Here is a 25804-nt window from a genome sequence, read left to right as displayed (position 1 = left end):
TTTAATTTTCAAAATTATGTTGGTTAAGTAGTAGACTTAATGCTATCATAAATGCTGTCATGGAGGAAACGCTTGAATTATAAAACATGAATGAATATCTCCACGATTGTATTGACCTTAATATGACAACCTTTCATGATTATAAACCTTCATAATGTCTTCAATAAAGCCTTATAAATAGATGCATTGGTTAATGAATATACTCACGATACCAATGAGAGCCCTGTTGGGAAGGTTTGGGAAACGCATTTTACAGATAATTTTTTGTATTGAATTAATGTATTTTGTAAACTTATTTCCAATGTTGTTGTTTTTTATTGTCATTATTAAAACATATTTCTATTTTGTTTTTCATGTCCATTAATTAATTCAAGAATTATGACACCAAAACACAGTTGTTGTTTTTAACTTAACCTCTTGATTCAACTGGGTTTTTTGAAAGGGTAACTTTCAATAATGTTGACAACAGACAGACCACCAACACGCAAAATACCGGTCTCACGTTATGTTTATGCACAGTATAATGTTGTTTCAGCAAAAGAGTCTGAATGGCTAAATCCGAATTTTAAAATGGAATGTTTTCCACCCCAACGCAGCCCTGGCTGACAGTGGCCATCTAAGGCGAGTCGTGCTTATGTAACCAGAATAAACATCACTGATTCACTGCCGCCTCAATGAATTTCGGAAATACATATTTGGTGCGACTGAGTCAAAGAACGGCTCTTATTGGACGAGTTGAGGCCAGGTCCCGCCCCCCCGCCGTCGTTGACCTCTCCCGGTCCTCCTGCTCGCCGCCACACAGCTCCACCTACAGCCGGGAGACCTCAGCAGCCTCAGCCGTCCCTCCGCTCAACATATGGCAGAAATAACGTTCTGTCTTTCTTTCATAGTTGTGCCCACTACTCTTTAAAAATTCCGCCGAAAAAGAGAAGACGATTTTCTAAATCATTCTGGCCGTTATCTCACGTAAGTACAGCGAAACAGGGCTGATTCCAACGGGCGGACGGAACATCATGGCGGGCTCGTCGTTCTGCTCTCTCTGTTGAGATGACACCACGGTTCTGTAATAGCGCGTGGATCGCCGTGTCGTCTGCAGCCTTCGGGTGTAGCGTGACTGGAATGTTTGAAAAATCCCCGATCCACTGTCTTCGTTACCTGTTTTAAAATATGTGGTCGCGAGCTCGTGCCGCTGGGAGCCAGCTCCTCAACATTAGTAGAATTCCCGTCACTGGCGACTGTTCCGATCATATGTCCTATCTGTTTTCACTGAAGCGGCGTTGTCACGCCACATAACAATCGTTTTCCCTTGCTTTTTTTAAATTTCATGTTGTCTTGGTGACGTACCAGAATCTTAATCTCATTTGTCAAGTTCTGACAGTGTTTGAAGGCAAGTGCGCATGCGCAGATGTCATTAGAGCAATGTTCACTGGTAGTTCTGATGGTGACAGGAAAGAAATGGTGCTAGGCATTAATGTCATGGCTCATTATAGGGCTTCACCTACCAAGCCACGTGATAACCTAACCCACAGAATAGCCCTCTCGATCGCTCAGTATTTGTCCCTGTTGAATTCGTCCAGACTCCTGTCATGTACTGATGTGTATACTCTGGTATGATTTGCAGGGCTCCCCCGTCTCTGCACAGGTGTATGAGCGTTACCCAGAGGGCCTAGGGGCGGCTCTTTACAGGGAGCAGTTTGACTTCAACGCTGAGCCGCCTTGGGATCCTAGCTGATAGCGGGACGGGTCCATCTCCTGACTTGTCCATGTGAGTGTTATAGGAGTGCTTGCTCCAAATCATTCTTGATTTAGAACAACTATCACAAGGAACACTTGCGTATTTTTAATAGTTCAGTCATTGCTGTATTTTATTATTATTTTTTTTTATTACCATCATATTGTTGCTTCCTTTGCTTCTAGGAGTGTAACTGGTCATGTTTAATTTTAAGCAATGGTTTCTGTTCGCATCCACTGTACTTTTTAAAGTTTTAATAGGCCATTATTGCTTAATAATCTTATAATAACAGATGAAAAAATTAGTAAACACAATATGTAGCATATGTTCAGATGTCTCTCTTTGTTGTGGTACCATTTATTCAACTCTAATACTCTAAATACATGCTTAAGGTATCTGTGGTTTGTTTTCTAAATATCTAGCTTTATTCTGTTCTTGTCCAACAATATTTTCAGTTGTGTCCAGGAAGTTGGGCGATTCAGGCCTCCTCAATGGCCGTAGACTTGTTAATGCTTTTATTAATTCAATGCCTTTTTCCCCTCTGTAGTTTGTTGCATACCGGCAGGACCCATTGGCTCAGTCGTGACCCCTTGACTTGCGGACTTCACCTTTATGATTTTTGGCTTACTGGAATACGGTTGAGATGAAAGGACTTACTGACAACCCTAGTTACATTGTTGAAATTTTGGAGAGTGGCCTGACACTTGAAGATGTTATTGACGATCACATCTATGAGCAAACTCTGGTAAGCAGATCACTTTTTTTAAACACAGGAAGGCCGTACAAGGGTCCATGTGAACAGATTCTAAGCTTGTTTCTTTATGGCTGTAGATGGAAAAGAGTGCGTTTGTGGTGGCTGATCTGGGCGCCCTGATGAGGCAACATGCTTGCTGGCAGCGAGTGGTGCCGCGGCTGCAGCCGTACTTTCCCGTCAAGTTCAACAGCAGCCCGGTGGTCATTGAGGTTCTTTCCTCTCTGGGTCTGGGATTCGTGTGTACCAGCAAGGTAAGAAAAAATTACACACCTGTTTTGTAATCGACTCATTGCAATTGCTTAAAAAGCACTCTGCTGATTACAAGCTGTCTGCTTATGTAACTGTGGTACGTTTTTGCTGATGATTTTAGACTTTGTTACATTAATGCGGGTCATGTGCCCACAGGCTGAGGTCAACCTGGTGCTGGAGCATGGCGTCGCTCCGGAAAACATCATCCTGTCGGGAGTCTGCAAGCAGCTGGCGCACATCAAGAACGCAGCCAAGAATAACATCCAGCATCTTGTTTTTGAAAATGAGGCAGAGTTATCAAAGATCTCCCGCCTACATCCCAATGCTAAGTATGTGGACAGGATTACTTACAAAACAGTATTTGGAACTGTATAAAGTTGTCAAAATGTCCTTGTTCCGCCGGGATTGGCGGTCCGGATTCCAAAGTACAAACAAAAGACTTCAGTCACAGACAAAACAAGTGTGTGCTAGTTATCCAGCTGAGAATTACCTTCATGAGACAAAAACCTTTTTTAAACGTCCACAATTCACTGGATTGATCATAAGTTGCACATTGGATAAACCCAACTACTTTGCCTTTTTTTAGTTGTGTTGCACTCATAAGGGCAGTGCATAAGATCATTTTCTCCTCATTGACGGTCATTGTACTGACTCAGCAAAGGTCGCCTGCCAGATGTGCAATTGCTATAATGCGCTTCCCATCCCTTTCAGGTTGCTGCTCCAGTTGACCACCGAGGCCCATGCTGCTGAGACAAGCATGGCTTTTGGCTCCTCACTGAAGAGCTGTCGGCACCTGCTGGAGGCTGCTAAGAAACAGGGGGTCCAAGTGGTTGGGGTGACGTTCCACATCCCCAGCTCCTGCCAGGAACTGCAGCAGGCCTACACACACGCTCTCTCGGATGCTCGCTGTGTTTTTGATATGGGGGTAACTAGTCCTCTCCTTTCTCACTACAAATTAAGTACATTTAGGTTTTAACTTTATGCAGCCTTTCAGTGACTCAGAACAAGAGGTCTCGACAATGAGAATTTTTGTTTTGGGAGGGCCAAGCAGTGTCACTGATCCCACTTATGTTTTCTTTCCAGATTGATCTGGGCTTTAACATGAACATCCTAGACATTGGGGGTGGATTCACTGGCTCAGAATACCAGCTAAGACAGGTCTGTTTTTTTAACTTGACGAACAAATCTTTTTATCATAACCTACATTGAAAAGGTTGACCGGTCATTTGTTCACCACAGGTTGAATCTGCGATCAGGCCTCTGCTTGACTCGTACTTCCCACCACTGTCCGGAGTTCAGTTGGTGGCCCAGTCCGGCAGCTTCTACGTTTCTTCAGCCTTCCGCCTGGCTGTCAACGTGATCGCTAAGAAAGTGTTGAGTCACCACTGGGATCACCTGACACACGGTGAGATAATCCACCCTCTCAAGTTTCTTGTGAGAGAATGGGAGGCCCATGGAGGTCAACTGGAAGTGTGAATTCCTGTGTGTGGATTTAATTGACTGGTCTTTACAGTATATCTGACTTCTTCACCTACTGTATTTCCATAGGTGAAAAGAATGAGGACACAGAGTTCCTGTACCACATGAATGAGGGCGTTTATGGGCCATTCAGCCTGAAGCTGCTGGGAAACACTATAAGTGCCCCGTCTGTACACAAGGTTAGTCGGGCCCCACCCAAGTGACCTTTTTCTTGAACATCTGACATCATCATGTTCATATAAGGAACAAGGTCAGACTTTCAGTGTTGTTATTGTGTCTGACTTGTGCTGTCTGTTATTGTTATTCTGGGGTCTGGGGTGGACCATGACATGCAAAGATTTGGATCTAGGACTCTTGATTTTATTGTGTCTTATCTTATCAGCGCTGACGTCCACCGGTGTGCAGGCAGCTTAGAGTAAACAAATGGTTGGACCACACAGACGTCTGACCCGATCTGATACATTTTCACGGCCAATTTTGAAGCAGCTTCTTCTCAACAAAATATGGAAAAATGTCGTCTGGTTTGCCTAGATGCACCTTGTTGTACCTGATAGAAAGAGATTTCAGTATTACAAGAGATGAGTTATGAAGAACCGTTTACAGTTCAGTTTGCCTTATTTATAGATGGAGGCAGTAATGATCACTTCAGCCCATCTCTCTTACGATGTGGGATGTTTTATGTTTGGGTCCAATGCAGTGAGGAGTGGACTTGATAATTGAATTTAAAGAGAGGGTGAACCTGCAACTCTGCTGGCATCAGTTTACAAATATGGTGTCTTGCTTTTAAAGGCTGTCATGTAAAATGACAGTTGTGGGCAGAAAGTTTTTGTCGCTTTTTTTCACTCATGAGTGTGTATGTCTCCTGTTTATTTTGTGTTTTTTGTTGCACATTCAAGCCAATTCTGTGTGTGATTTCAAATATTCATTGAGAAAAACACTGGTATGTTGTGTGAGTCTGCTCTGTGCTGCAGGGGGCTCATACGTGTGGCTCCACCACTGTTGCGTGTCTTTTGATTACAATAGGATGTATGTTCTCACATAGATAGTGAAGGCGCTGAGACATGAAATTAAGTTAAAAAGATCATTAATAATAGTAATGATAAACTAAAAATGACATCATTTCTGAAGGGTATGCGTTAGGTTTTTTTTTTTTTTAATGTTGGGGGGAGAATTGGATAAATACAAAATGTATTTCAAATGTACAATGTTTCATTGCACATTGTCCATCTAGAATTACATAAAAGTGAAAATGTTCTCAGCGCTGGCAGTTGTGAGACATTTTGAATCAATCAAATGAAAATGTATTTTTCTATCCTTTGAACAGCACCTGCTGTGTGCCGATGAGGAGGTGTATCCCAGCAGCCTCTGGGGCCCATCAATGGACCAGCTGGACCAGGTGGTGGAGCGGTGTCTGCTGCCGGAGCTCAGCGTGGGAGACTGGCTTCTTTTCTCCAACATGGGAGCCTGCAGCCTGGATGAGAACAACGGACTCTCTAGCTCCCCACAGATACCAGTCTACTACACTGTCTCCACTGCTGACTGGTGAGAGAGATTAAAAAAAAACCCACCCGGCTTTGATCCACTCTGGTTTGACATTTGCTGGTGGTTCCAGTCAGTCTGCCTCAAAGGTTATTAATAGTTGGGAAAAAAAAATAATCTTACTCATGGTATTTCTGTGATAATATTTGTCTGCTTTAAAATATTTTAGTAATTTTTGTCTGTTATGCTAGAAGTAGGTATGGGACAGATTCATTGAGGTGCTCACCAAAACGTCCATGTACAAGACTAAATGTGGTGGCGCTGAAGGATGAAAAGTTTTAGTTTAAAAAAAATAGAAATTCAAGATAGTTGCATGAAAGGTGTTTTTCTTTCTACTCTATGTAGCATTGAGTTCTCTCAAAACTGGAGCACAAGGATATGTGGACCGATTCAGTTTTATCAGTTGATCATTCTGGTGTCTATTATAACATGATTGTCAATTTAAGTATTAAAAGTATTTTTTAAATGTAGCAAGTAAGTAAACCATCTCTTGTAAAACGATATTTTCCAGGTGTAAATGATTGTTGAATAATTTCAGACAAAAAGATGACTGTTGTTGTTTTTTTGGTTTTTTTTTGGATTCAGGTTAGGAATGCAGGATGCTGGTGTGACTCTGGACAATGGCATGAAGATTTTCTCCAGTGTTCCTTACAGAGTGTAAGCAACCGCTGCTCCAAATCCATTTCCTGGTACTTTTTTAGCCTCCGATCAGCATGGGGATTGACTCAAGGGGCTAAATGTGGTCAACATTCCTGCCTCCGTACAAGATGCAGTGTTCAATCATTTCCTGGAATTTGACAATATTCCTCTAGTCAGTGAACAATTGGATCTTTCAGATGTCCTAATGCAACCTAAAATCTAGAAGGATTCAAGAGTGTCGGCTTAGTGAAATCCGGTCCAAGTAAAACATTGTGCAACAAAATGGACGACTCGGTGAAGATGGGGCCCACCTGGACACAGGTGGTTTGTTTACAAAGTGTACAATTGATTTAGAATCATGATATATACATGTCTTGTGAGTCCTGTGTCCTCATTTTCTATGTAGATTATGTTTTGAAGTGTTAAAGGTGTCACGCCTCATGGACTCTGTTCGTCAGACTCGTGTGTGTGTGTGTGTGTGTACGCACAGTTTAACTAAGGTGATGTATTCTTGTTTGCAATTCACCTTGTTGCTTTTTATTTTAATTTATTAGACACAATAAGTGGAGCTTTTGGGGAAAACTCCGTGTTTCAATGTGATCTGACCCATTTAACAGTGTTTTTCTGTTAGAACGTGGATGTTTTTTCCGATGCTACACGTGTGCTGTGATTGCCATTTGTGACCTCTGTGGTTCCCTTTTACCGAAGCAGCATGAACAAACATGCATGTGTGCGTCGCTGCTTGGTTACTAGGCAGCTGCACACACACTTGACACTGATGGTCTAAAATTATCAAATATTTTTGCGGGGTAAAAATACTGTCCAACACATTGATCCCGTGATTAAACCTGTGTCTCCGGCTGCTCCGGTTTAAGCTGCTTGCTTCCACAAAGCCAAATGAGCCATTTTTGAAGAGTTCAAAAATATCTTTGAGGTTTCAATCTCAAGTGTCAGACATGTAAGTTAAGTAAGAATATCTGCCCGCAGGAGAAGAAGTGACAGTGCAGTCTCTTGTACAGATAAATGCGGATCATTAAGCAGCAGTTTTACAGATGACTCTGTGTTATAATGAACTAATGTATTATTAACTTGCTGTCTGACGCACTAAAGGACCATAGCCTGTTGATGTAAAATGTGCTTGTTAAAGTAATTAAAGTGATTAATTTAATACATTTTTGACTGAAAGCAACCACTTTGTCTTTGTGTGATTCCTCATTTCACTCGCATTTTTTAAGTTCAACGTGGCAACGCGTGTCAAAGATTTAGTCAAATGACCAACTAACTTGGGGACAGTTACATGAAAATCATTACATCTAGCGTCAAATAAAACATTTGATGATTTATGCCTATCCTTTAAAGGGTCGGTGAGGATTTGTCCTCGGGTAAGAACGGCATAACACTGATCAGTGGTAGATTGTGGCTGCGTCTGGGTCAGAACCAAGTGTCCACCTTTGGCAGAGTGGTGCCTGGTGAATGATGTTTTTGAACAGGATTTTAATGTGCAGTTGTGCAAAGAGTGGTTCATGATTCTGTTAATGTTTTACCTGGAGACCTTGTTGACTAGACTGGTCCTGACCTGGAATGGCCTTGTGATAGGTGCTCTGAGTCTTAAGTGATGAGTTTTCAGTAAGAAACTCACATGCAGGAACAAGACTTCCTCAGGTGGACTTGTCCTGGAAACAAGAGAATGGGGGGAAAAGACCTAAGAAAGAAGGAAACCTTCATTTTTTCCATATCCTGTGTCAAGAATCACAGACAGGCGGAAAGTGTAGAAGTGCTTCAAGGTCCCGGAATTTTCTTTTCAGACACTTAAAATTTACGCCTGAGCTCTGAAGAGAAATAACTGTCGAAGGTTCCTCAAGTATATTGACTCAGCTCATGCAGCCTTTGTGTGTAGATGATTGCTATACTTGATAACTACTGATGTGCTGATGAGACTGCATGAAACAGTGTCCGCATTTTCAGAGTCCACTAGATGGCACTCTCAACTGCAGAATCATTGGCTTTAAACTACTATTTCAATAAACATTATTGAGCTCTGGAAATGAGGACACAGTTTCATGAAGCCTCACCACCTCAACCCTAACATAAAGGAGACAACTGAGAGGTGACATCCTTTAGAGATCATCATGTCACTTTTTCATAGCAGGAAAGAAGTCACACTGACAACCTGATTTCCCACCAGCAAGTCAGCCTCTTATCTGAACTTAACTTCATCATCTTCCGTCACCACACTGATCGCCTTTATGTCCTTCTGAACCCGAGTCAGTTTGGTTGCCTTCCTCTTCCTATCTTGTAATCATTCGCTGACTTTGAGTCCACCGACTCTTGATTTTCAAGCATGCATCACATACGTCTCTGATGCTCCTGACTGCTTCATACAGTACCAAAACAAGTACCGTGGCGCACAGTTTTTCCAACTCTGAAGTGCTGAATGTAAGTTTATCATCTGTCTGTCTCCTACCACCTCCGCTGGTTCCAACAAGCAACCCACATCTGATACAAACTTCCGTTCTCATTGGATCACTCTGTTTCCATCTGCAGTTGTGATGCTGCTAACCAACAAGCAGAGTCTCTTAACGGTCCACTGTGTGTGAGGCCGTCTCCCATCCAGTGTGGAGACCATCTTTTGCAGTCAGCTCTTGTGTGCCATGTACATGTGAATGTACAGCTACGGTAGCCTTCACGTTTCAAAAAGTCAAGAGTTCTGTAAGTAGCAAACATGCGTGAATAGGCTGGATAGCATCACCTTGACGCAATCACGCGACACGTGGGTGTGTTCACACTATTTTACACTGGAATGCTTGCATAAACAAGATCTGAATCAAGGCACGTGTGTTGCGTAGCTCAGGGGTTCTTAACCTTTTTGATCTCGGGGCCCACCTTTTCCAGAACAAATGGGTTTCATATTCAATAACCATACATGTAACCAAAACCTTGTGAAATGGCATGAAACCATGTGAGCAGCGCAAAGACATTCGTCATCGAAAAGTCCAACCAGCAGCAGAACCAGGTGCAAGTCATGTTCATGAGATTTGCTTAAGAAAAAATACCCTTGATGCAAACTGTTGAGAAAATTGGAAAAATAAAACAAATATAATAAAACAACGTCTACATGTCATAAAATATTTTCTTTTCATAAATAAATGCTAAGAAGATAAGTAAAGTATCAAATGTTCTAATTAATTTTACAGTTTTTACTGTTGGAGGCGCCATTACTTTCTTTATATTTTTTTCTTTTCAAGAACTTCTCCATAGTTGGTAACTATCACAGATTTGCAGCTGTCAAGTCAATTTAATGACACACTACTGCCACCATATGTGGTGAATGTATTAAAACTTTACCTCAGACAAGGCCCAGACACAGAACTTGATTTTGACAAAAAAAAAAAAAACCTCTAGCGGCCCTCTAGGGGGCGCTCGCGGACCAACCATGGGCCTCAGCCCGGTGGTTAAGACTCACTGGCTTAGCTAACATCAGTAATGTGGCATCATCTTAGCTAACAGCAAAAAAGCTCTTATCCTTTTATCTGCGTTTTATCGGTTCAGTTTTTTAACATCTCCAGTTTATGACATGCATTCATCAAATTATACGTTATGATGTGTCACGAAAGTAATTGCCAGTGTTGAATAAATTGCTATTAAAAAGTGATGACGGTCAGTGGTGTGTTTTAAATTTCTGTCTGCTTGTCCACACTACATGAAATGAGATTAAACTGAAGGTCAGAGAAGTGCTTTCAGTCCACATTCTTGATTTAATCCCGGTCTCCCGTTCTTTTCATTGTTCAATTATTATGAAGAAGAAGAAACAGAAGAAGAAGACTCCCGTTCCTGTAATGTGGATTTTGAATATGGTGCTCACATTTCTTTGGTCCGATGTAGCCACGGTTACCATTAGCAGCACCTGAGTTAAGGCTAGACGTTACATGGCAGGGGTGAGCGTGAACTGGCCAATGTGTTAGAAGATGGCTCTCAGATGGTCAACCCCAGTTCATATACAGAAAAATGGCAATAGAAATAGAATAGAAATAGACAATCATAGAAATACCTGGAATTGATTTTGGTGGTAAACATTCATAAAAAGGATGCGTTTGTGAATGTGAAACTAAATAAAAATGTCACCCACTGGACCTTCAAGCAAAAACCCAGGATTCTTTTGAGAACTGCTGAGTCATCAGCCTGAGGTGCCACATTTAAATTTCATTTAAATTTCTTCTCTTCTCATAACCAAACACTTGTGCTTAACAAAGCTGAAGTAACACACTGTTTGACACACAAGTACACACTGCCTGATTCTCACTGGTTGTAATATGGAGAGAAACATAACAAGAGTTTGATGGCACAAGATAATTCATTGTCAGTGACCAGCTACAATTGCAAATAATGGCATTTACATAGTAGTAGTGAGTACATCTCTGAGCCGTACTGGTGCGTAGAGTCTAACCAATAAGTGCACTTCAACCGCGGAAAAAGACTCTAAAAGATAATACATCTTTAAGGCTCGGTATATTGTGCTATTTCAATGTTAATCAGCATAGTAAAGAGAAATGATGCCAAGGGTCTGAAAAACAAAGGTGTTTAATGCTATTATTTTTGCAGAAAATCTGCAGAACAGTAATTACATAATAACTACAACATGTGATTTTGCCGTTCACAAACGCCAAGACTGAACCATGATGAGCGATAGCTTCCTGCTGAGCCGAGTCACAGGAGTGAGGCCAAAACTCACCCAGTTCTCCTCGGTTCGACTCACGCTCTTAGGTCAGACTCGGGGTCAAGTGGCCCGATTTCGCTTGCGATTTCGCCCTAGAACGCCACATGCTAACATTACAATTAAACCAATTTGCGCGATGGGTGAAGTGCCATCATCATCGCTAGCGTTGTCCGAAAACGCATTATCGCCTCAGATACTTCAGAATGTGTGCCGTGGTGACGTCTGATACTAGCTACACCAGAGCGATTACTCTGAACTGGTCGCTGCTAGTACAAAAACTCCGAATAAACTGCATCCGTGACTCCTCCTGCCAGCAAATTGGTGGCTCGCTGCGATTGGCTGTAAAATGGCATGATGTGACGTCACGAGGAGAGCACCGCCCATTTAGCTCATTTTGTCGAGGGCCTATTGGTCACCATAGGCGTGCGTCACGTGACAGCCTTCCACTAGCCCAGTAGCCACGCCCCCCCAAACCTAGCTTTGTGCTCCTCAACACCTTGTCCAATAAACAGTCCAGGTGTGGCTTCTAATTTGGAATCTTGACTGGGAATTGCTGTACCGGAAGTTGTCAGGTGCGCGCAGAGTAACCAGGTGCGCAAGTAAAAGTTGATTTAGTGTTTTAACAGGGGCGCTTCCCATTGGTCAATTTGTACAGCATGCAAATGAAGGGACGACGTCAGATCCTGTACTTGTGCGCCATTTTTTTTTTCCTCCACCAGGGCAGAGAGACAAAAGCTGTCCAGTTGAAATTACGAACATTAGCGGCGCATCCCGAACCGATGATTGGTGGCGTGAGGCGTTTGTCTTGAAGGAAGCAGCGCGCAGGCGGAGGACGATGCTCGCGTCTGCGCTGCACCGCTAGCGGACGCTGCTCCACCACAGCGTCGGTGAAAGTGGAAAACGTCCACCCTCTCCATGGTTGGAGCTCTCTCAACTGTCTCAACAGCAAGCTGAATTCGGGACGAGGTAAATACCAGAGGCGATGTTCTGCCACGCCGAATGATGAGCGCTGTGAGCCGGTGCTCTGACCCAATTCGGGAGCGTCAGGAGTCTTGTCCGGTGTCGACAGATGCAAAGGGGGGCTGGGTTCGACTCTCCCAACAACACGCCGGGTTTGCAGGATTGTTTTGATGTGCACGCTCGGTGAGCGGCAGCTTTTCTCGTCATGGATGTAAACAGGCCACACGTGAATTCACCGGAAGACGCTTCTCACCCGGTGCCGTTCATTCAATGAAGTTATCTTACAATTCAGCCTGTAAAATGATAATGGAGCGGTGAGTCGCTGTCATGCTAGGCGTTTTTGCAAGTCTCATTCATATGAGAGGGATACTGAAACCGTTTATTCTCTTACACGTGTTTCACTGCTCACCAACAAAAGTATACTTTATTTTAACACAACGTTTATCAATACTGATCCCCTTTTTTGGACAGATGACACCAGATGAAACCAATTGTTTACAATGGCTCAGCATTTTCAACTCTTCTCTGCAAAATTCAATCACTGCCACCTCTCAGTAAATTTGACCTATAGATTTAGGGTAATCTAATAACAATAATAAAGTGTGTAGTAGCCATCTATTCTTTTAGGAGAGGACAACAGTGTAGTGTTGATTCGTCCATCATTCATTCCATGGTCGTGTAACTCGTAGTGATATACATCAAAATCCCAGGTGGAAACTTCGTTTTAGGAAATAAACATACAATAATACAAATGAATAGTTTGCTGGAAAGCTAAATTAAACCCGCACTTGTGAGGAAATTTCTAATATGGAAAGCGTTAAGCATAATATGGAGTAAAAAAAAAAATTAATTATTAATGATCTGAATTGAAAACAAGACGACACTAATGTGACTCTTTCAACACCTTCATGACCCATGGTGGCTCCTAGGCAACAGGACTCTGACCCTGATTCAATTATAAGATCGGACTTTTTAGTGGTTTTCATTTATAAAAGTGTGGCTGCTACATCCTTGGACAAGATATTAAAACTGGGTAACTAAACATGTTTTTTGGGAGAACTATGAAGCAATGCCTCTCATGGGTGTTCCACAATTAATGTGCAAGTTTATTTACAAAATCAAGGAAATAAAAGGAAATTTCACTGAAATCTTTAAATGTTTTTTTTTTCAGGTAAGAGCAAACATGTACCAGCTTCCAGTGGGGAACATTGAAAAGATCCGAAAGGCAAGAAGAGCAGTGAAATCTATCCTGAGTGAAATTGGCCTGGAAGACTGTCAGAGTTTTTTAAAGGTTTGTTCTACGTTGCCGTGGTTGATGTTGAAATCAGAGTCATTATAGCGGAAGGCTCATACGTGTGCTTGCTTGTATCTGCTTTCACACATCAGGTTTATCAGTTCTTGCAAAACGGTTGTCTCTCCAGCCCTCATTGACAGAACACTCTCTCAAATCTGACAATACTTAAAGGTCTAGATAGTGAGAAATGGAACTACTCTGATTACCAGCTTACACCAGCCAAAAAACACTTTTTTTTTTGTCCCTCATGGAAAGATATGATCTTGGGTGCATCTGGTGGAGGGCTTGTGTCTTCAATCTGGCCAGTGAACATCTCAAGGTTCTTTTCTAAGGTTGGCTTGATGGTGTTTGATTCAAATTGGATTTCACATGGTGACAGGTTGATGCATGAGTTCATAATTTGGATTTAAATCAAAGTGATTTTTGTAGGAAGTTAAGTTTCTTATAAGTCTAACATGAGAATTTAGTTTTTGTGAAAGAACTTCGTGCTCTGTACCAATGAGCTCACTCGCTTGTTTTTGCTGCACAATGTTGATCTCTTCTAAGATTCAGACAGAGATTCAATCAAATTGTGAATATGAATAATTCAGTCATTTTTCATTAGAAAAAGGGCGACTGAAATTCGCTCTGCTCCGTGATCGGGGCAGTTGTGTGTCTGTATTAACAAATCAAAAGTCTTTTGTTTTTATACGAACTCTGTGGTTTGATGTGCAGGATCACAATGAAACATCGGTGGAGAACTCGGAAGAAAATGTTGCTTTTGCTGGAACAGAATGGTGTGATATAACAGAGGACTATACCCGACCAAGAAAGGTAAAGGGATAACACTTCATTCACGTTGTGAGTTACTGAGTTCAGCGTTATGTTGCTGATATTACAATCCATTGCTGCATATTATAATGCTTCAAATAAGACTACGCACTCAATGTTTGCATTGTTTTTCATTCTCATTTAAACAAGATCAGTACAGCTCAGGGTGTTGCACAACAAGAGGAATCACCACAGAACAGGACAAGGTATCGCACAGCACTAGGACAAGGGACCTGTCAGAAGTTAAGAATGTTTCGTCATAGTTGACACCAACCTAGAACAGCTGCCATTCGGTGAGAGAGAGAACCCCTCATGTGAAGAGACTGGCTTGGCTTCCAAAGCAGTGAGAGGTGAAATGTATGAGTTTCACAATTTACTTGAGCACAGAAATATGTACTTGAGAACAGAAACCAAGGATTTGCCCATGGTCGTTGGTAGAAGGGTCTGGCAATTCAGTCTTAAACTCTTACACAAATGTATTTATTTGTCGTTTAATATGAAGGGTAGAGTGACTATTGACTGTCTGCATGAAAAATGGACACAAGCCTTTTGTTTAGATCTGAGGGAAGAGTCTTGAAATAAAATGAATATGTAAGGATTGAGATGAGGATTTGAACTTGTCACACATTGCATTGATCTTTCCTCAAGACTTTTATATCTGTTTCCCAATAGATGAGTGAAGTGATTTGGAAAGGAGGCCTTCCAAGAAAGGATTCCTTTTTGGGGTCTAGTTTGATTGATTTGGAGTGAACAATGGTTCCAAATTCATTTCAATACCAGGGTTCACAACCCCAACATTTGGCCAGAAATGTGTCAATGCTGCAAATAGGTGTACTGCTGGTTTATTCCATTAGATGACTTGTTTTCTCCAGGACGTTTTACCTGAGATAGTGGATGATCTGTACCGACATTGTGGGCAAAGATTACTCACGTGACACTTGGTTAAACTATGCTAGTCCAAATATGACGTCAGAGAGTGGACTCTACTGAAGTCAGCTGTGTGGGTGACAAGTGACCCAGATTTATTTTGGTTGAGACCGAGAGATAACTGGTAGTTTGACCAAGAGTCTAGTCCCAAACCAAGATGGAATACAGATGATACAACTGACACAAACATTCCCTATGGTCTGAGTGCTGAATTGTCATTTTGTTTTCTTTCAGTGGCCGTATCGGTCTCGAACACTGTGCTGCGCAATTTGCAAGTACTCTTCACAAAGCCTCCACAACTTCAGGAGTCACGTCTCACGCTGCCATGGAGATGAGCAGTCCGCTTGCGCGCTGGTGCCCTGCTCTCTGTGCCTCTTTGTCGGCCACCCCCGGGCCGTCAAGAGGCACACCATATTTTTTCACACCAAAAGCGGCCAACCGGCACAGCTGGCTAGAGATGGGTCGGTGTCGGCGCATCGTGGAAATGAGCGGTATCAGTGTCGCCGGTGCGGATTTCCCACCTCTTCCGTATTTGCTGTGAAGAAACACATCATTCTCAAACACCTGGACTCTTTGGCGGAGCGGTTCATCGGTTTCAGATTTCAAAGCCCAGGCTCCACTGTTAAGATCTACTGCTGCAAAGTGTGCAAAGTCAACACCGGGACTCTTGACCAGATGTTGCACCACATGCTGGTGGAGCCCACACATTACACTGTCAACGCGCAGGTACAGACTTTGATCCAAGAGAATAAGAACTATAGTATTAAAGGTGCGCACAACGGCAACGGTATGTTTCTGACATTTCCGAATATCGTCCCCAAGCCGCCGCAGCAGCAAGTTTACAACAATAAGGCACTAGTTGTACCAGCCAACGGCCAACCTGCGGGGGCCATATTGACGCTGCAGCAGGTACAAGGTGCGCAAAACAACACAACACTGATCTGCGCTCCAGGAAACAACCAGACCTTTCTCCCCCCGCAGGCCTCGGCTCTCGTGCAGTTAGCTAGCGCAGAGGCCAAAGGGTTGCTTCAACCTGGCGCGACCATTGCCCTCCGCAGTGCGTTACCCCAGGCGTCGTCAGTGGTCCAGCTCCCCACCATGTCTAATGTTGCCTTCGCCCCCGCCCAGACCCCTACACAGACTCAGAAGCCTCCACAACCCCCGCCACCGCTTCTTCCAACTGGACTTCATTCTAGCGCGACAGCTCAGTCAGTGCCTGCTCCTAAACCCACTGCCCCTGCTTCAAACGCAGGAGTACTTCCGGTCGGCCTTCCAGGCTCTATGATGACCTCCCAGTCTTTACTGAACCATCTGATCCCAACTGGGAACAAAGTAAACGGCATGGCAACATACACTTTTGCTCCACTGGTGACAGCAAAACCAAGTCAGAACACTGGTGGTCCGCTCAGGCCTGTGGATCAGTCCGGCAACACCTCTGTCCAAACAAAGAGGTGGATCACCTGTCCTCTTTGCAATGAGATCTTCCCGTCCAACGTGTTTGACATGCATATGGAGGCCGCACACAAAACCAAGTCCTTGTCATCAAAGTGGGAGAGTGTTGCTGCTCAAGCGTCGTTCCTGAGGAAGATGGCGGACAAGTCGGTCAAGTGTCTCAAGTGCAGAGTTTTGCTGTCGGACAAGACCGTGTTTCAGCACCTGCTGCATGGACTCAGCTGCCTGTCCTGCAACATGTTGTTCTTTTCCATCAGGCAGCTGGTGGAACACATGAAGCAGCACAATTCCTCCAGCAAGGCCTACAGTGAATTCCTGAGACAAAAGTACAAAGTCTACACCAAGAACAACGGCGGCATCTTGTTTCCTTACTTTGATGCCCAGACCAGTGCGCCTGCAGAGGTCGTGGGAGACAAGGAGGTGAATCTGGTTGTTGTCACGAACTCCCTCGAGCTCATCTATGTCAAGCTGCTGCCGAACAACCAACTGGAAAGCTGCTCTTCACCTGCCAAGTTCAACAGCTCCTCCTGCCCCTTCTGTGATGAGAAGTTTGTGGATGAGTTGAGACACGTTGAGCACTTGAAACAAAAACACTTGGTAGCACCAACTATTCATGCCATTCTCAAAACCGAGGCCTTTAAGTGCATATACTGCAGTGGCGTGTACACTGGAAAGGTCACCCAGCAGGCTGTGATGGTGCACATTCTAAGATGCAGGTGTTCACCGAAACAACCCGCTAAAATAGTTGCTCCACCACCATTGCCGCCGCCGCCGCCACCACCACCTCCCCCGCCACCAGCTCCGGCACCAGCGCCCAAACAGTTACTGAAGATAGCTCCACAATCTGGTCTCTACTTCCTCCAGGTGCCTCAAGGCGTGACGGTGAAGCCAGCTCTGGCTCCACGACTGGTCACAACTAAACCTGCGGTTCAAACGCCCCAAAACCAAGCCGAGTTGGAGTCGGCAAAGAGGCTGGAGGTTGCGTGGAAGATGGTGCTGGCTGCCAACAAGCGAGAGCGAGAGGAGAAGGCTGCTTTGAGGAAGAAGCGTGAGCAGGAGAAACTGCAGCCCCCTCCGGAGCCCGAGGTCCAAGTTGACCCGAAAGTGAAACTGATGCTGGAGCCCACCACTGTGGAGCGACGCAGCAACGACGATCGGCGGGATTTCATATCGAAATACTTCAATCGAAACCCATACGCAACCAAATCGGAGACCGAAGAGCTGAGCAAACGCCTGTCACTGTCCAAATCAGAGCTCGGAGCTCACTTCAGCAAGCGCCGCAGCAAATGCATGAGGAACATGAAGAGACACACGCCGGTCGTCCTCCTGGGCTTCAACATGACGGAGCTGAGCAAGCTCAAGCACAACCTCATTATCCCTGAGCAGAAGCCCGCAGACACCGGGGAGCGAGCCGATCAGGAGGAGGAAGAGGAGGAGGACGAGGACAGCGGTGGAGAGACGGTCGCGGAAGCTGAAGAGATGGATCACAGCCAAAGTTAAAACTTTGCCCTCCATGACTGAAAATAAAAACTAACTCATCATAGCCTTTTTTTTGTCAAGTCACTCGCATTCTGCTGTCAGACGTAGCCTTTCCTTGTCTTGAGGAAAATGTCAGATCAGTGGTCAGTTTGGATTTCCATATCCACTTAAGGACGCTTTTATTAATATTTATATCTGTTCCACGGCATAATATTATTAAATTGGTGAATATTAATGGCACTCTTCCACCTGCTAGCTGCACTCCTATTGTTTTGAAATACTTATTTTTGCATTTTTTTTTGTTTTTTTTTACATGTAGACTGTTGCTCTCAGCTAGACATGGAAAAAGGACCTACCTAACTGTTACCTGTTGTTAACTGTACTATTTATTCAGGATCTTCAGAGCACTGAACAGTCAAAGGGAAGTATACTGGTGGAATGCTCAACTTGCTGCAGTGAAGCCCAAATCTAAAGAATGTACAGTTGCCGGGGTAACCATATAATAAGTTAGTAATATCAGTTGGATGACGCCAACATATGACTATAATAGAATTGTGTGGTCCTTGTGTTTCAACAGAATATTTTGACAAACGGTTCAGTGCAGTTTTTTTTATATATTCAACCTTGATTTTTCTAGTAATCATAATTGATAAAATCTATATTGTGTGTTCAGAGCTGCTCTGTTGGAAAATAAAGGTGGTCCTCTCGTGACACTTCATTTCAGTGTTGTTCTGAGTGGCGCGCAGTGACGTGTGGCCCGTGCTTTAAGACTTGGAATTATTTATCCGGTTTCTACACAATTTTCAATTGAAGGGAATTATGTACTGAAGCAGTCTGGGTTTCAGCCTGCGGAAGACAAGTCAAATGCAGTGTTACCCAAGGCACTTCGTCTGAAAACAAAGTGCAGTGGCCTTGGAAGTTACAGTTGTTTCTTATCACAACGCTGTGTCAGAACTTACAGTGCTGTCCCCAGTGTCCTTGTACACATGAGAAACAAAGAGGTTTTGGTTACTGGCAGCACAAAAATGAGTACTATTGCACTTCTAACTAGTCTGAAAAAAAGAACGAAAATTGGGATATTGATGGTCATTGTATGATATATTGCTTAAACTTTTCGTTGGATCAGTCAAGGGCTCTGTGGGCATGACTTTCGCGTTTCACACTTTCTCTAGTGAGAAGCCACTTTTTTTATCTAGCTTGTTTTCATTCTTGCTCTGAAATTTGCCGCAAAATTAGAAAAAAAATGATCCAGACAGCAACAAATTTAGTTCAGATAAAACGTTTATTAAGTCAAATGAACAGTAATTTCCCCAAGCACTGTATTTTGTACTGCACCACTGTGGTCCATTCACATTTTAGCTTCACACAGGCTCCCAACACTGCTAAAGAGCCAGAGCGGATTCAGCCGTTCTTGGCAGTAACGGTAAAATTTTCAGCAGCTGAGCCTTCATGGGGTAAAGTAGTTGCCCCAAGCAAGTCACACATTCATGATAGGAATGGGAAAAGTAGGATGTACATCTAGCGAATAACTAGAATAAAATATTGCCTCATCTATATTCACAATTCTGTGCATTTTGATATTGCTGTATAAATGTGCATATTTATGTCCATGTTTACATTTATGTTGAAATTTCCAATTTTACTCATACTTTGCCTCATGCTCATGGAATTATGCAGATGAAACAACAGCTCATTTGACACATTCACCATCATTCATATTCACCAAACCCAATCATCAGGTCAAAAACTAACATAAAAACTACTTCAAATTAAATATAGCAGCTGATTCTGACTGAAAAGTCTTCCTTCGATAAGATCACACCACTCACCCTTTTCCCTTCATGTATATAAAACAGAGTTGCGTTCCTCACTCTCTGCTAATCTGCTCCTTCTCGGGCACTCTGATCTTGTCCAGGATGGACGGTCCGGTGTAGTTGTTGGTGGGAATAGCTGCGAGCTTCTCCAAATACTCTGCAGGTAGTCCATTCTGCTCCGCGCCGCGACACACCACCTTTTGAAAATCAGGAGAAATACTCATTGTTCATTTGATATACACAAACATTATGACCACCGACATGATTTACTCTCTATCCTTCCCACTCTGCTTCTGAATTCATATTTTTACTCAGAGACATTTGTGGTGTTCACTTGATGGAGCAGACCAAGCCACCTTTCTGATCAAGCTACTGCTCAAGTTAAACACCAAGTTGCAGGATATCCAAAAGCTGAACCTGTTTGTACTGGGGAGACGGAAGGCAGGCGTGGAAATTGTTCATCTGGTAGGTCCTGCACAGCACAGGTCCAGCTTGGGTCTCCACTTGCACCTCCAGTGGTGAGTAGCACCCTATATTCACCCCCTCCTGCCTGTGAGCAAACAAAAATACCGTCTTATTGTTGTCTATTTATCTTTTTAAATGCAAGCGAGGTCCCACCGTACTTGTCTAGAGTCGCCTTATGTTCGTCGCTGAGCGTCCACACCACCCCCCAAACCTCCGCACCCGGACTGGGCAGGATAGTAGCCACTCCACCGTGCCAGGCGTTGTCCACATGTTCATCCCACAGGCCGAAGTTTAACTCGTAGTCCTGTCAACACAAAGACCTTATTTGTTTACCGCTCCCTCTGCTGCTGAGGTGGATGCCTTCAAGCAGTGTTTCTCAACCTTTTTAAGCCACAGCACACTTCGTTCATAGACAAAAACAAATCTCCAGGCTCATAACCACCAAAAGTCGAAGTCGAAAGTCCTGTAGAAAATCTATGAGAATATTTAACTACCGAGACTCAAATACATTTGTTTAAAAATGTCCACAGAAAGCAGTGGGCAAAATGGCCAAAAAAAAAAAACCCTCAATCCCACGTGTATTTTTGAGACTAACTTGTAAGTTTCTGGTCCGTGTTAGTCCTAAAGGAAAAAGAAAAATCATGACAATTTAGTCCCAAGAATTGTATTCCAGGAATTCCCAGACAAATCCTTTACGTTCTTTGCCTCAGCTTTCTTCATAACAGTGCCGACTCTTTCTCTCTTCACATTTTGGTGCAAATGTATTTGGTTCTGCATTTAGTTTTTACCCAACTTTAAAACCACGGAGCACGGTTTGTCAATAAAGTTTTGAAGCAAGACGTCACGTTAGCCGTTAGCTCAGTTGGCTCTGTGGGGCAGACGGTCTTTGGCGTCGTGGTCCCGACAAGGATCACGCCATCATTCTGTCGTGAAGGTGTGTGGAGTCGGGAGGTTTAAAAACAACTGGAAGTGCATTTGACTTGAGTGCGTGTGGGAAGAGGAGCGCATGCGCAGCCCCGCAGTGACTGACAGACGACTCTACGCATCAGCATAGATCTAAAGTGTATAGAATCCAGTAGTGAAGTACAACTGCATGTTTGCCGGTTCCATGCTGCCGCAGCTCTAACATGATCTGATGTCAGCACCAGGTGACGTGTGTTTTGCAGAGGAGCGCCGCACGGCGGGACGCCGTCCTGACTCTGAGGGTTTGTTGTTCCAGCTGATGAACCCTGAAAAAGACAGCTACGACTCACTGTCGCGTGTGAGCGCGAGAGAGCAGTTGTTATTACCGTGCGAGCTCCATTGTGTGACTCGACTGTCGTGTATTTACTCAGGTGTTTAGTGGATCACAGCGCGCTCAGATGACGTAACTTCCAAGTCATCTATCATGTGCGGGGGAGGTGAGGAAGGGAACAATGTTACTGAAAATTAAGAAATTATAACTCACACTCACTTCCGCTGCTGCCTACATTTGAAAAGACGTGAAATATATGGCGGGTTTTTTTAAATGAAAAACTTTAAGTGGATGTGTGGAAAACAGAGGCGCAGAGAGGTCCATTTACAGGTAGTTTGATCTTGATCATTAGCCGCTATGGTGGATTTTTATTCAGGCACCGGACCATGGGTTAAAGGTTATGAAGCGCAACCAGCAGATCGGAACGGTTATTGCGAAAGTGTCAACAGACCGGCCAGTGTTTACCTAAATCATGGGCTAAACAATAGAGTGGCGCAGCTGTTAAACGCTGCAAATATATTGACAACTCTGGGCCGGAAGTTTCCGTCCTATAGTCCCCGCGAACACCGTCAGCAGCACGTTGTTGCCATGGCATCGAGTCGTGAATCGAGACATGGAAATGTGCTGTGTAACCGACGGCGGCTAAACAATGATCATAACCGAACACCGGCGATTCCACGTTACCTTCAGTCGGCCGGTGGAGAGGAAGACCGCGGACGGGTTGGCGAGGTGAAGCCGTTCTCTCAGCAGGTTGCTGCCGAAAGCGAAGTACATGAAGCAGCCGGCTGCGGTCGTGGCGGCCATGTTGGACGTCAGCCTGAGCGAACTGTGACGTAAGCGCACGGCACTGCGCTCGATAACCGGCCAGTGACGCTATTAATTATTACTCATGACTCTCATCAGTAGATTTACCACTTTTGCTGTTTCTAAACTAACAGTCGGATCGCTGCTTATTGAAACTGTTGTGTGCAACTATATTTGGCACCGAGTATGCGTTTGCGGAACAAACGTAAACAATGGAAAGAGGAGAGAAGTGCGACCACTAGTTGGAAAACACAGTATCCTCTGTACAGTATATGTGAATACACCAACTGTTCAGGAAGCAATGTCTTTGAAAGGTTCCCTCGGAAAAGTGAGGAATTAAGGTAGCTTCAGAAACAAAGTTTCTTAATTGTCCTGATCGACCATGTAAAACGACATAAAACATTTTTGGTGTAGTTTTCAGCATCTTTCATTCAAGGATTTGATGTTTCTTGCATGATTTTATTTCCAGTGTGACAACAAAAGTGTGTCAAAAAAGCCTTTATACACAATTAAAGTCAGATCTAAAGGTCAAATCGGTGAGGCTAATTTCAAACATTTCAATGTTTCTACAGGACATACCTTTCAAGGCAAAGGGGGCACTGTCAGCAGCTGCTGAGTGAACCTAATATTGGGAATAAGTAGTGACAAACAAAAAAACGTGTCGTGTTGTGATCATTAAGGAACAGAGAGGACTTATGATGAAGAAAGACAATTTCATTTTCTTCGAAAGAAGCATTTTAATGTACAAAATAAAAGAAAACGAACAAAAGTTAGTTCACAAGTCATTTCTCCTGGGAAAAAAAAAAGAAATACTGTACAAAAACAGCAAAAAAGATGAGCCGTGTCCCCAGTACAGCGTCTATCTCCTGGGGCCGCCCCGGCTGCGTCCTCTTCCTCTGCCACGGCCTCGTGCACGACCACGTCCCCGTCCGGCCACTGCAACACACCTTAGTCAGCACAAGCTTGGCAACATTTTGAGAGAATCTGACAGGACTCTTCATAATTGAGCAGTCCTCTGTTTAGGTCATGCGTGACTGACGGAAAAAAGAATTTCAACAAGCTATAGCAGCTGTGAATTCTCATTTGAAATTGAGTATTGATCAATATGTTGATCTTCAACCTGCATGTCACGTTTCTGCCTGAACACCCTTTACTGGAAGCTGGAAGTATGTGCACCATCCTCTCAGTATTAACAAGTTTTATAAGAGATTTTTCCCCAAGTCATTTAACTAGTTGTGTAACTACTCAATACAGCTGTTTCCTTTTGAATTAACTGCTTCAATACAAAGATATATATTATTTTGCTAATAACATTCACTTGCAACAGATGAGCTACTGTGGTCATTTATTAAATGAAATTCCAACCACCTGAGACAAGCAAAGCCTCACAAGGAAGTTAAACCAGTTCGATACTAGAAGGCAGTTATCATTAACAACGCATAACACAGAAGTTAAAAGTGGCCATACCATCACTTCATGAATCCCACATCCCACAGACGGCAGAACTACACTTTACGGTCACATTCATTTTTTTACACCTTCAGGCTGCAGCTATCGTTTGAGCTCTCTATTGACTATTCTGTCAATTATTCAAGGCAGGAGTCTCACAGAAGGGCCGCAGCAGGTGCAGGTTTTTGTTCCAGACAAACAAGTACGCCGACTTTGTTCAATACCCAGGTAACTTCAGTTTCATGAGTGCATGCACGTGCACATACACTCACTGTTCAGAAGACAATAATGTCTGTGTGATGACTGCGTTTTTTTAAACTCACTAAACCGAATCAAATCCAAAGTTTAGATTTGCACATTAAATTCTGAATTCAAAGCAACTTACCCGCTTCTCTCTTCTTGGACTTTATCTTGGGCTCGATATCAACCAGCAGTGTGTCCAGTGGAAGGCTGTCGGGCAGGATGAAGTAGCGGATGTTGTTCCCACGGATGCTCAGAGACTCCATCTGGGTGGGCTCTCTATTTTTCAGGGTCATTTTCACGGCCTTCAAGTGGGTGTTCATGCTCACATCCACGCCTGTTGTGAACAAAAAGTAGATGTTAGCAAACATTCAGTTCCTCAAGAAGATCTGTATTAGATTATATTAGATGGCCTTTATTAATGTAATACATATGTCATGTTTCACAAAAAGACAAGGCAGTGAATTTAAAAAGGTCAGCTCCACACTCAGTTGGTTTACAAAACCACCTGTGAAGCATCCGGAACAAGGTTCATTCTACCTGGACTTAACCCGGTTTCCTCCAGTACGTAAGACACGACCCACACGTTTGTTTCACAAGCACAGAAGCCATGGACAATCACAAAATCGTGATATTTAGCCTCAAAAACATCAAGACTATCGCATCACAGACACAAAGAGAGTCTTGACTTAACAGAATAACTAGACTAATGTTCCTGTACTGTGCAGTTCTATGATACTTTAGATCAGATGCCCTTTGTTAATCCAACAGTGTGGGAATCTAGTTCCATGTAGTTCAAGGCTGTTTTGGAAGGAGATTACCATAAAGCCACAGCACAACAACCCCTGCGCTCACCTGTGATGGTTCCGTGGACCTGCGTTCCGTTCTTCAGCTCGATGGTGACCGTCTCATGACTGAGCTTCATCAGAAACCTGGGAGGCAAACACGGGTTGGATTAGAACCATCTGCAGAGTCGTGAGTCTCGTAACTTCTGCGTAACACCGCTTGTGTTGCCACAATGCAAAGTTATTAGCATGCTATTCATCGTCAAACAACTGATGGGTTCGTAAAAAGAGGCTAAGACCCGTGGAACAACAGGCAGCTTTAGCACAAGCTAACAAGTGAAAACAAACTTCACGGATGGTCTGCGGACGTTCCACTTTAACCTTGTATTTACATGGGCAGTTTTTACAGGGGCAGCAGCGTAAAACAACACGAATATATGTTGAAAACTGGAACTAGCATGATAGCATTCATTCATTCGGCCGATCGCTTCCCGCCTCCTCAGCAGGTTCAATCTTCATCCATCCAACAGTTCCGCCGCATGTTATAACGAAAACATACGATTGAATCACAAGAAGATGTTTGTTTACATCCACCTACCTGACTAGTTTCATGATGAATATCGATTATTAAGTAGAAAGACCGGACTGAATTAAAGCGGCGGACAGCGCTGGACGTTTTGTGTACGTTCTTTGAACAAAAGAAGAAGTCGCATACAGTTACCTAATGTGCTGCAGCGCCACCTAAAGGTGGGAGGGTGAAGTGCACACGCTATCGCAGCGTAGCAAAAGTATCCGGTAGATGGCGCTGTGCAATAATTTTCTGAAGAAATGAGCGCATTTAATATGAAATCATTAAACTTGTTATGCTCATCATAATTTTAAGGAAAACTTTCTCTGATTCATTTGAGTTGAGACTTGGTAAATATCAACCTGATACAAACCTAAACAGCACTTCTAAGTCACATGTAGTGGTTTCTGCAGCAGC

The 25804-nt window shown here is 43.5% G+C and overlaps 4 protein-coding genes across 4 annotated transcripts; 2 read left to right on the top strand and 2 right to left on the bottom strand.

Annotated features, from left to right (window-relative positions):
* Window positions 1-790: 790 nt before the first annotated feature.
* On the top strand, window positions 791-7581 carry azin1b (antizyme inhibitor 1b). Its single transcript, XM_053863776.1, has 11 exons — window positions 791-966; window positions 1622-1765; window positions 2280-2477; window positions 2564-2737; window positions 2892-3064; window positions 3447-3660; window positions 3819-3893; window positions 3975-4140; window positions 4284-4393; window positions 5539-5756; window positions 6339-7581. Exons 3-11 carry the CDS (start codon window positions 2376-2378, stop codon window positions 6412-6414), a joined length of 1308 nt encoding a protein of 435 aa, XP_053719751.1. The 5' UTR covers window positions 791-966; window positions 1622-1765; window positions 2280-2375; the 3' UTR covers window positions 6415-7581.
* A 3999-nt stretch (window positions 7582-11580) lies between these two features.
* adnp2b (ADNP homeobox 2b) lies at window positions 11581-18759 on the top strand. The gene is made up of 5 exons (XM_053863635.1): window positions 11581-11697; window positions 11826-12072; window positions 13238-13357; window positions 14075-14173; window positions 15332-18759. Exons 3-5 carry the CDS (start codon window positions 13250-13252, stop codon window positions 18047-18049), a joined length of 2925 nt encoding a protein of 974 aa, XP_053719610.1. The 5' UTR covers window positions 11581-11697; window positions 11826-12072; window positions 13238-13249; the 3' UTR covers window positions 18050-18759.
* A 532-nt stretch (window positions 18760-19291) lies between these two features.
* On the bottom strand, window positions 19292-22358 carry ggcta (gamma-glutamylcyclotransferase a). The gene is made up of 4 exons (XM_053863637.1): window positions 22226-22358; window positions 20466-20611; window positions 20260-20392; window positions 19292-20039 (listed from the first exon to the last, which is right to left on the bottom strand). The coding sequence occupies exons 1-4, from the start codon at window positions 22343-22345 to the stop codon at window positions 19896-19898; spliced, it is 543 nt and encodes a 180-aa protein (XP_053719612.1). The 5' UTR covers window positions 22346-22358; the 3' UTR covers window positions 19292-19895.
* Window positions 22359-23077: 719 nt separating this feature from the next.
* On the bottom strand, window positions 23078-25541 carry snrpd1 (small nuclear ribonucleoprotein D1 polypeptide). Its single transcript, XM_053862829.1, has 4 exons — window positions 25418-25541; window positions 24890-24966; window positions 24180-24371; window positions 23078-23281 (listed from the first exon to the last, which is right to left on the bottom strand). The coding sequence occupies exons 1-4, from the start codon at window positions 25429-25431 to the stop codon at window positions 23205-23207; spliced, it is 360 nt and encodes a 119-aa protein (XP_053718804.1). The 5' UTR covers window positions 25432-25541; the 3' UTR covers window positions 23078-23204.
* Between the last annotated feature and the right edge of the window lie 263 nt (window positions 25542-25804).

This window comes from Synchiropus splendidus, chromosome 4 (assembly GCF_027744825.2).
Source record: "Synchiropus splendidus isolate RoL2022-P1 chromosome 4, RoL_Sspl_1.0, whole genome shotgun sequence".
NCBI lineage: Eukaryota > Metazoa > Chordata > Actinopteri > Syngnathiformes > Callionymidae > Synchiropus > Synchiropus splendidus.
Note: the sequence above shows the minus strand (reverse complement) of the source record. Positions and strands in the feature narration are given on the sequence as shown.

Bases quoted from the DNA above. Each gene is read 5' to 3' on its own strand.
- ggcta (XM_053863637.1), bottom strand. From the start codon at position 22,345: ATGGCCGCCACGACCGCAGCCGGCTGCTTCATGTACTTCGCTTTCGGC. The intron at 20,612-22,225 runs GTAACGTGGAAT...TTGTGTTGACAG, and splicing joins TCTCCACCGGCCGACTGAAG to GACTACGAGTTAAACTTCGG. The intron at 20,393-20,465 runs GTACGGTGGGAC...GTTTGCTCACAG, and splicing joins CATAAGGCGACTCTAGACAA to GCAGGAGGGGGTGAATATAG.
- azin1b (XM_053863776.1), top strand. From the start codon at position 2,376: ATGAAAGGACTTACTGACAACCCTAGTTACATTGTTGAAATTTTGGAG. The intron at 3,065-3,446 runs GTATGTGGACAG...CATCCCTTTCAG, and splicing joins CGCCTACATCCCAATGCTAA to GTTGCTGCTCCAGTTGACCA. The intron at 5,757-6,338 runs GTGAGAGAGATT...TTTTGGATTCAG, and splicing joins ACTGTCTCCACTGCTGACTG to GTTAGGAATGCAGGATGCTG.
- adnp2b (XM_053863635.1), top strand. From the start codon at position 13,250: ATGTACCAGCTTCCAGTGGGGAACATTGAAAAGATCCGAAAGGCAAGA. The intron at 13,358-14,074 runs GTTTGTTCTACG...TTTGATGTGCAG, and splicing joins ACTGTCAGAGTTTTTTAAAG to GATCACAATGAAACATCGGT. The intron at 14,174-15,331 runs GTAAAGGGATAA...GTTTTCTTTCAG, and splicing joins ACTATACCCGACCAAGAAAG to TGGCCGTATCGGTCTCGAAC.
- snrpd1 (XM_053862829.1), bottom strand. The intron at 24,372-24,889 runs GTGAGCGCAGGG...TGTTCACAACAG, and splicing joins GGTCCACGGAACCATCACAG to GCGTGGATGTGAGCATGAAC. The intron at 23,282-24,179 runs GTAAGTTGCTTT...GGTGTGTTGCAG, and splicing joins GTCCAAGAAGAGAGAAGCGG to TGGCCGGACGGGGACGTGGT.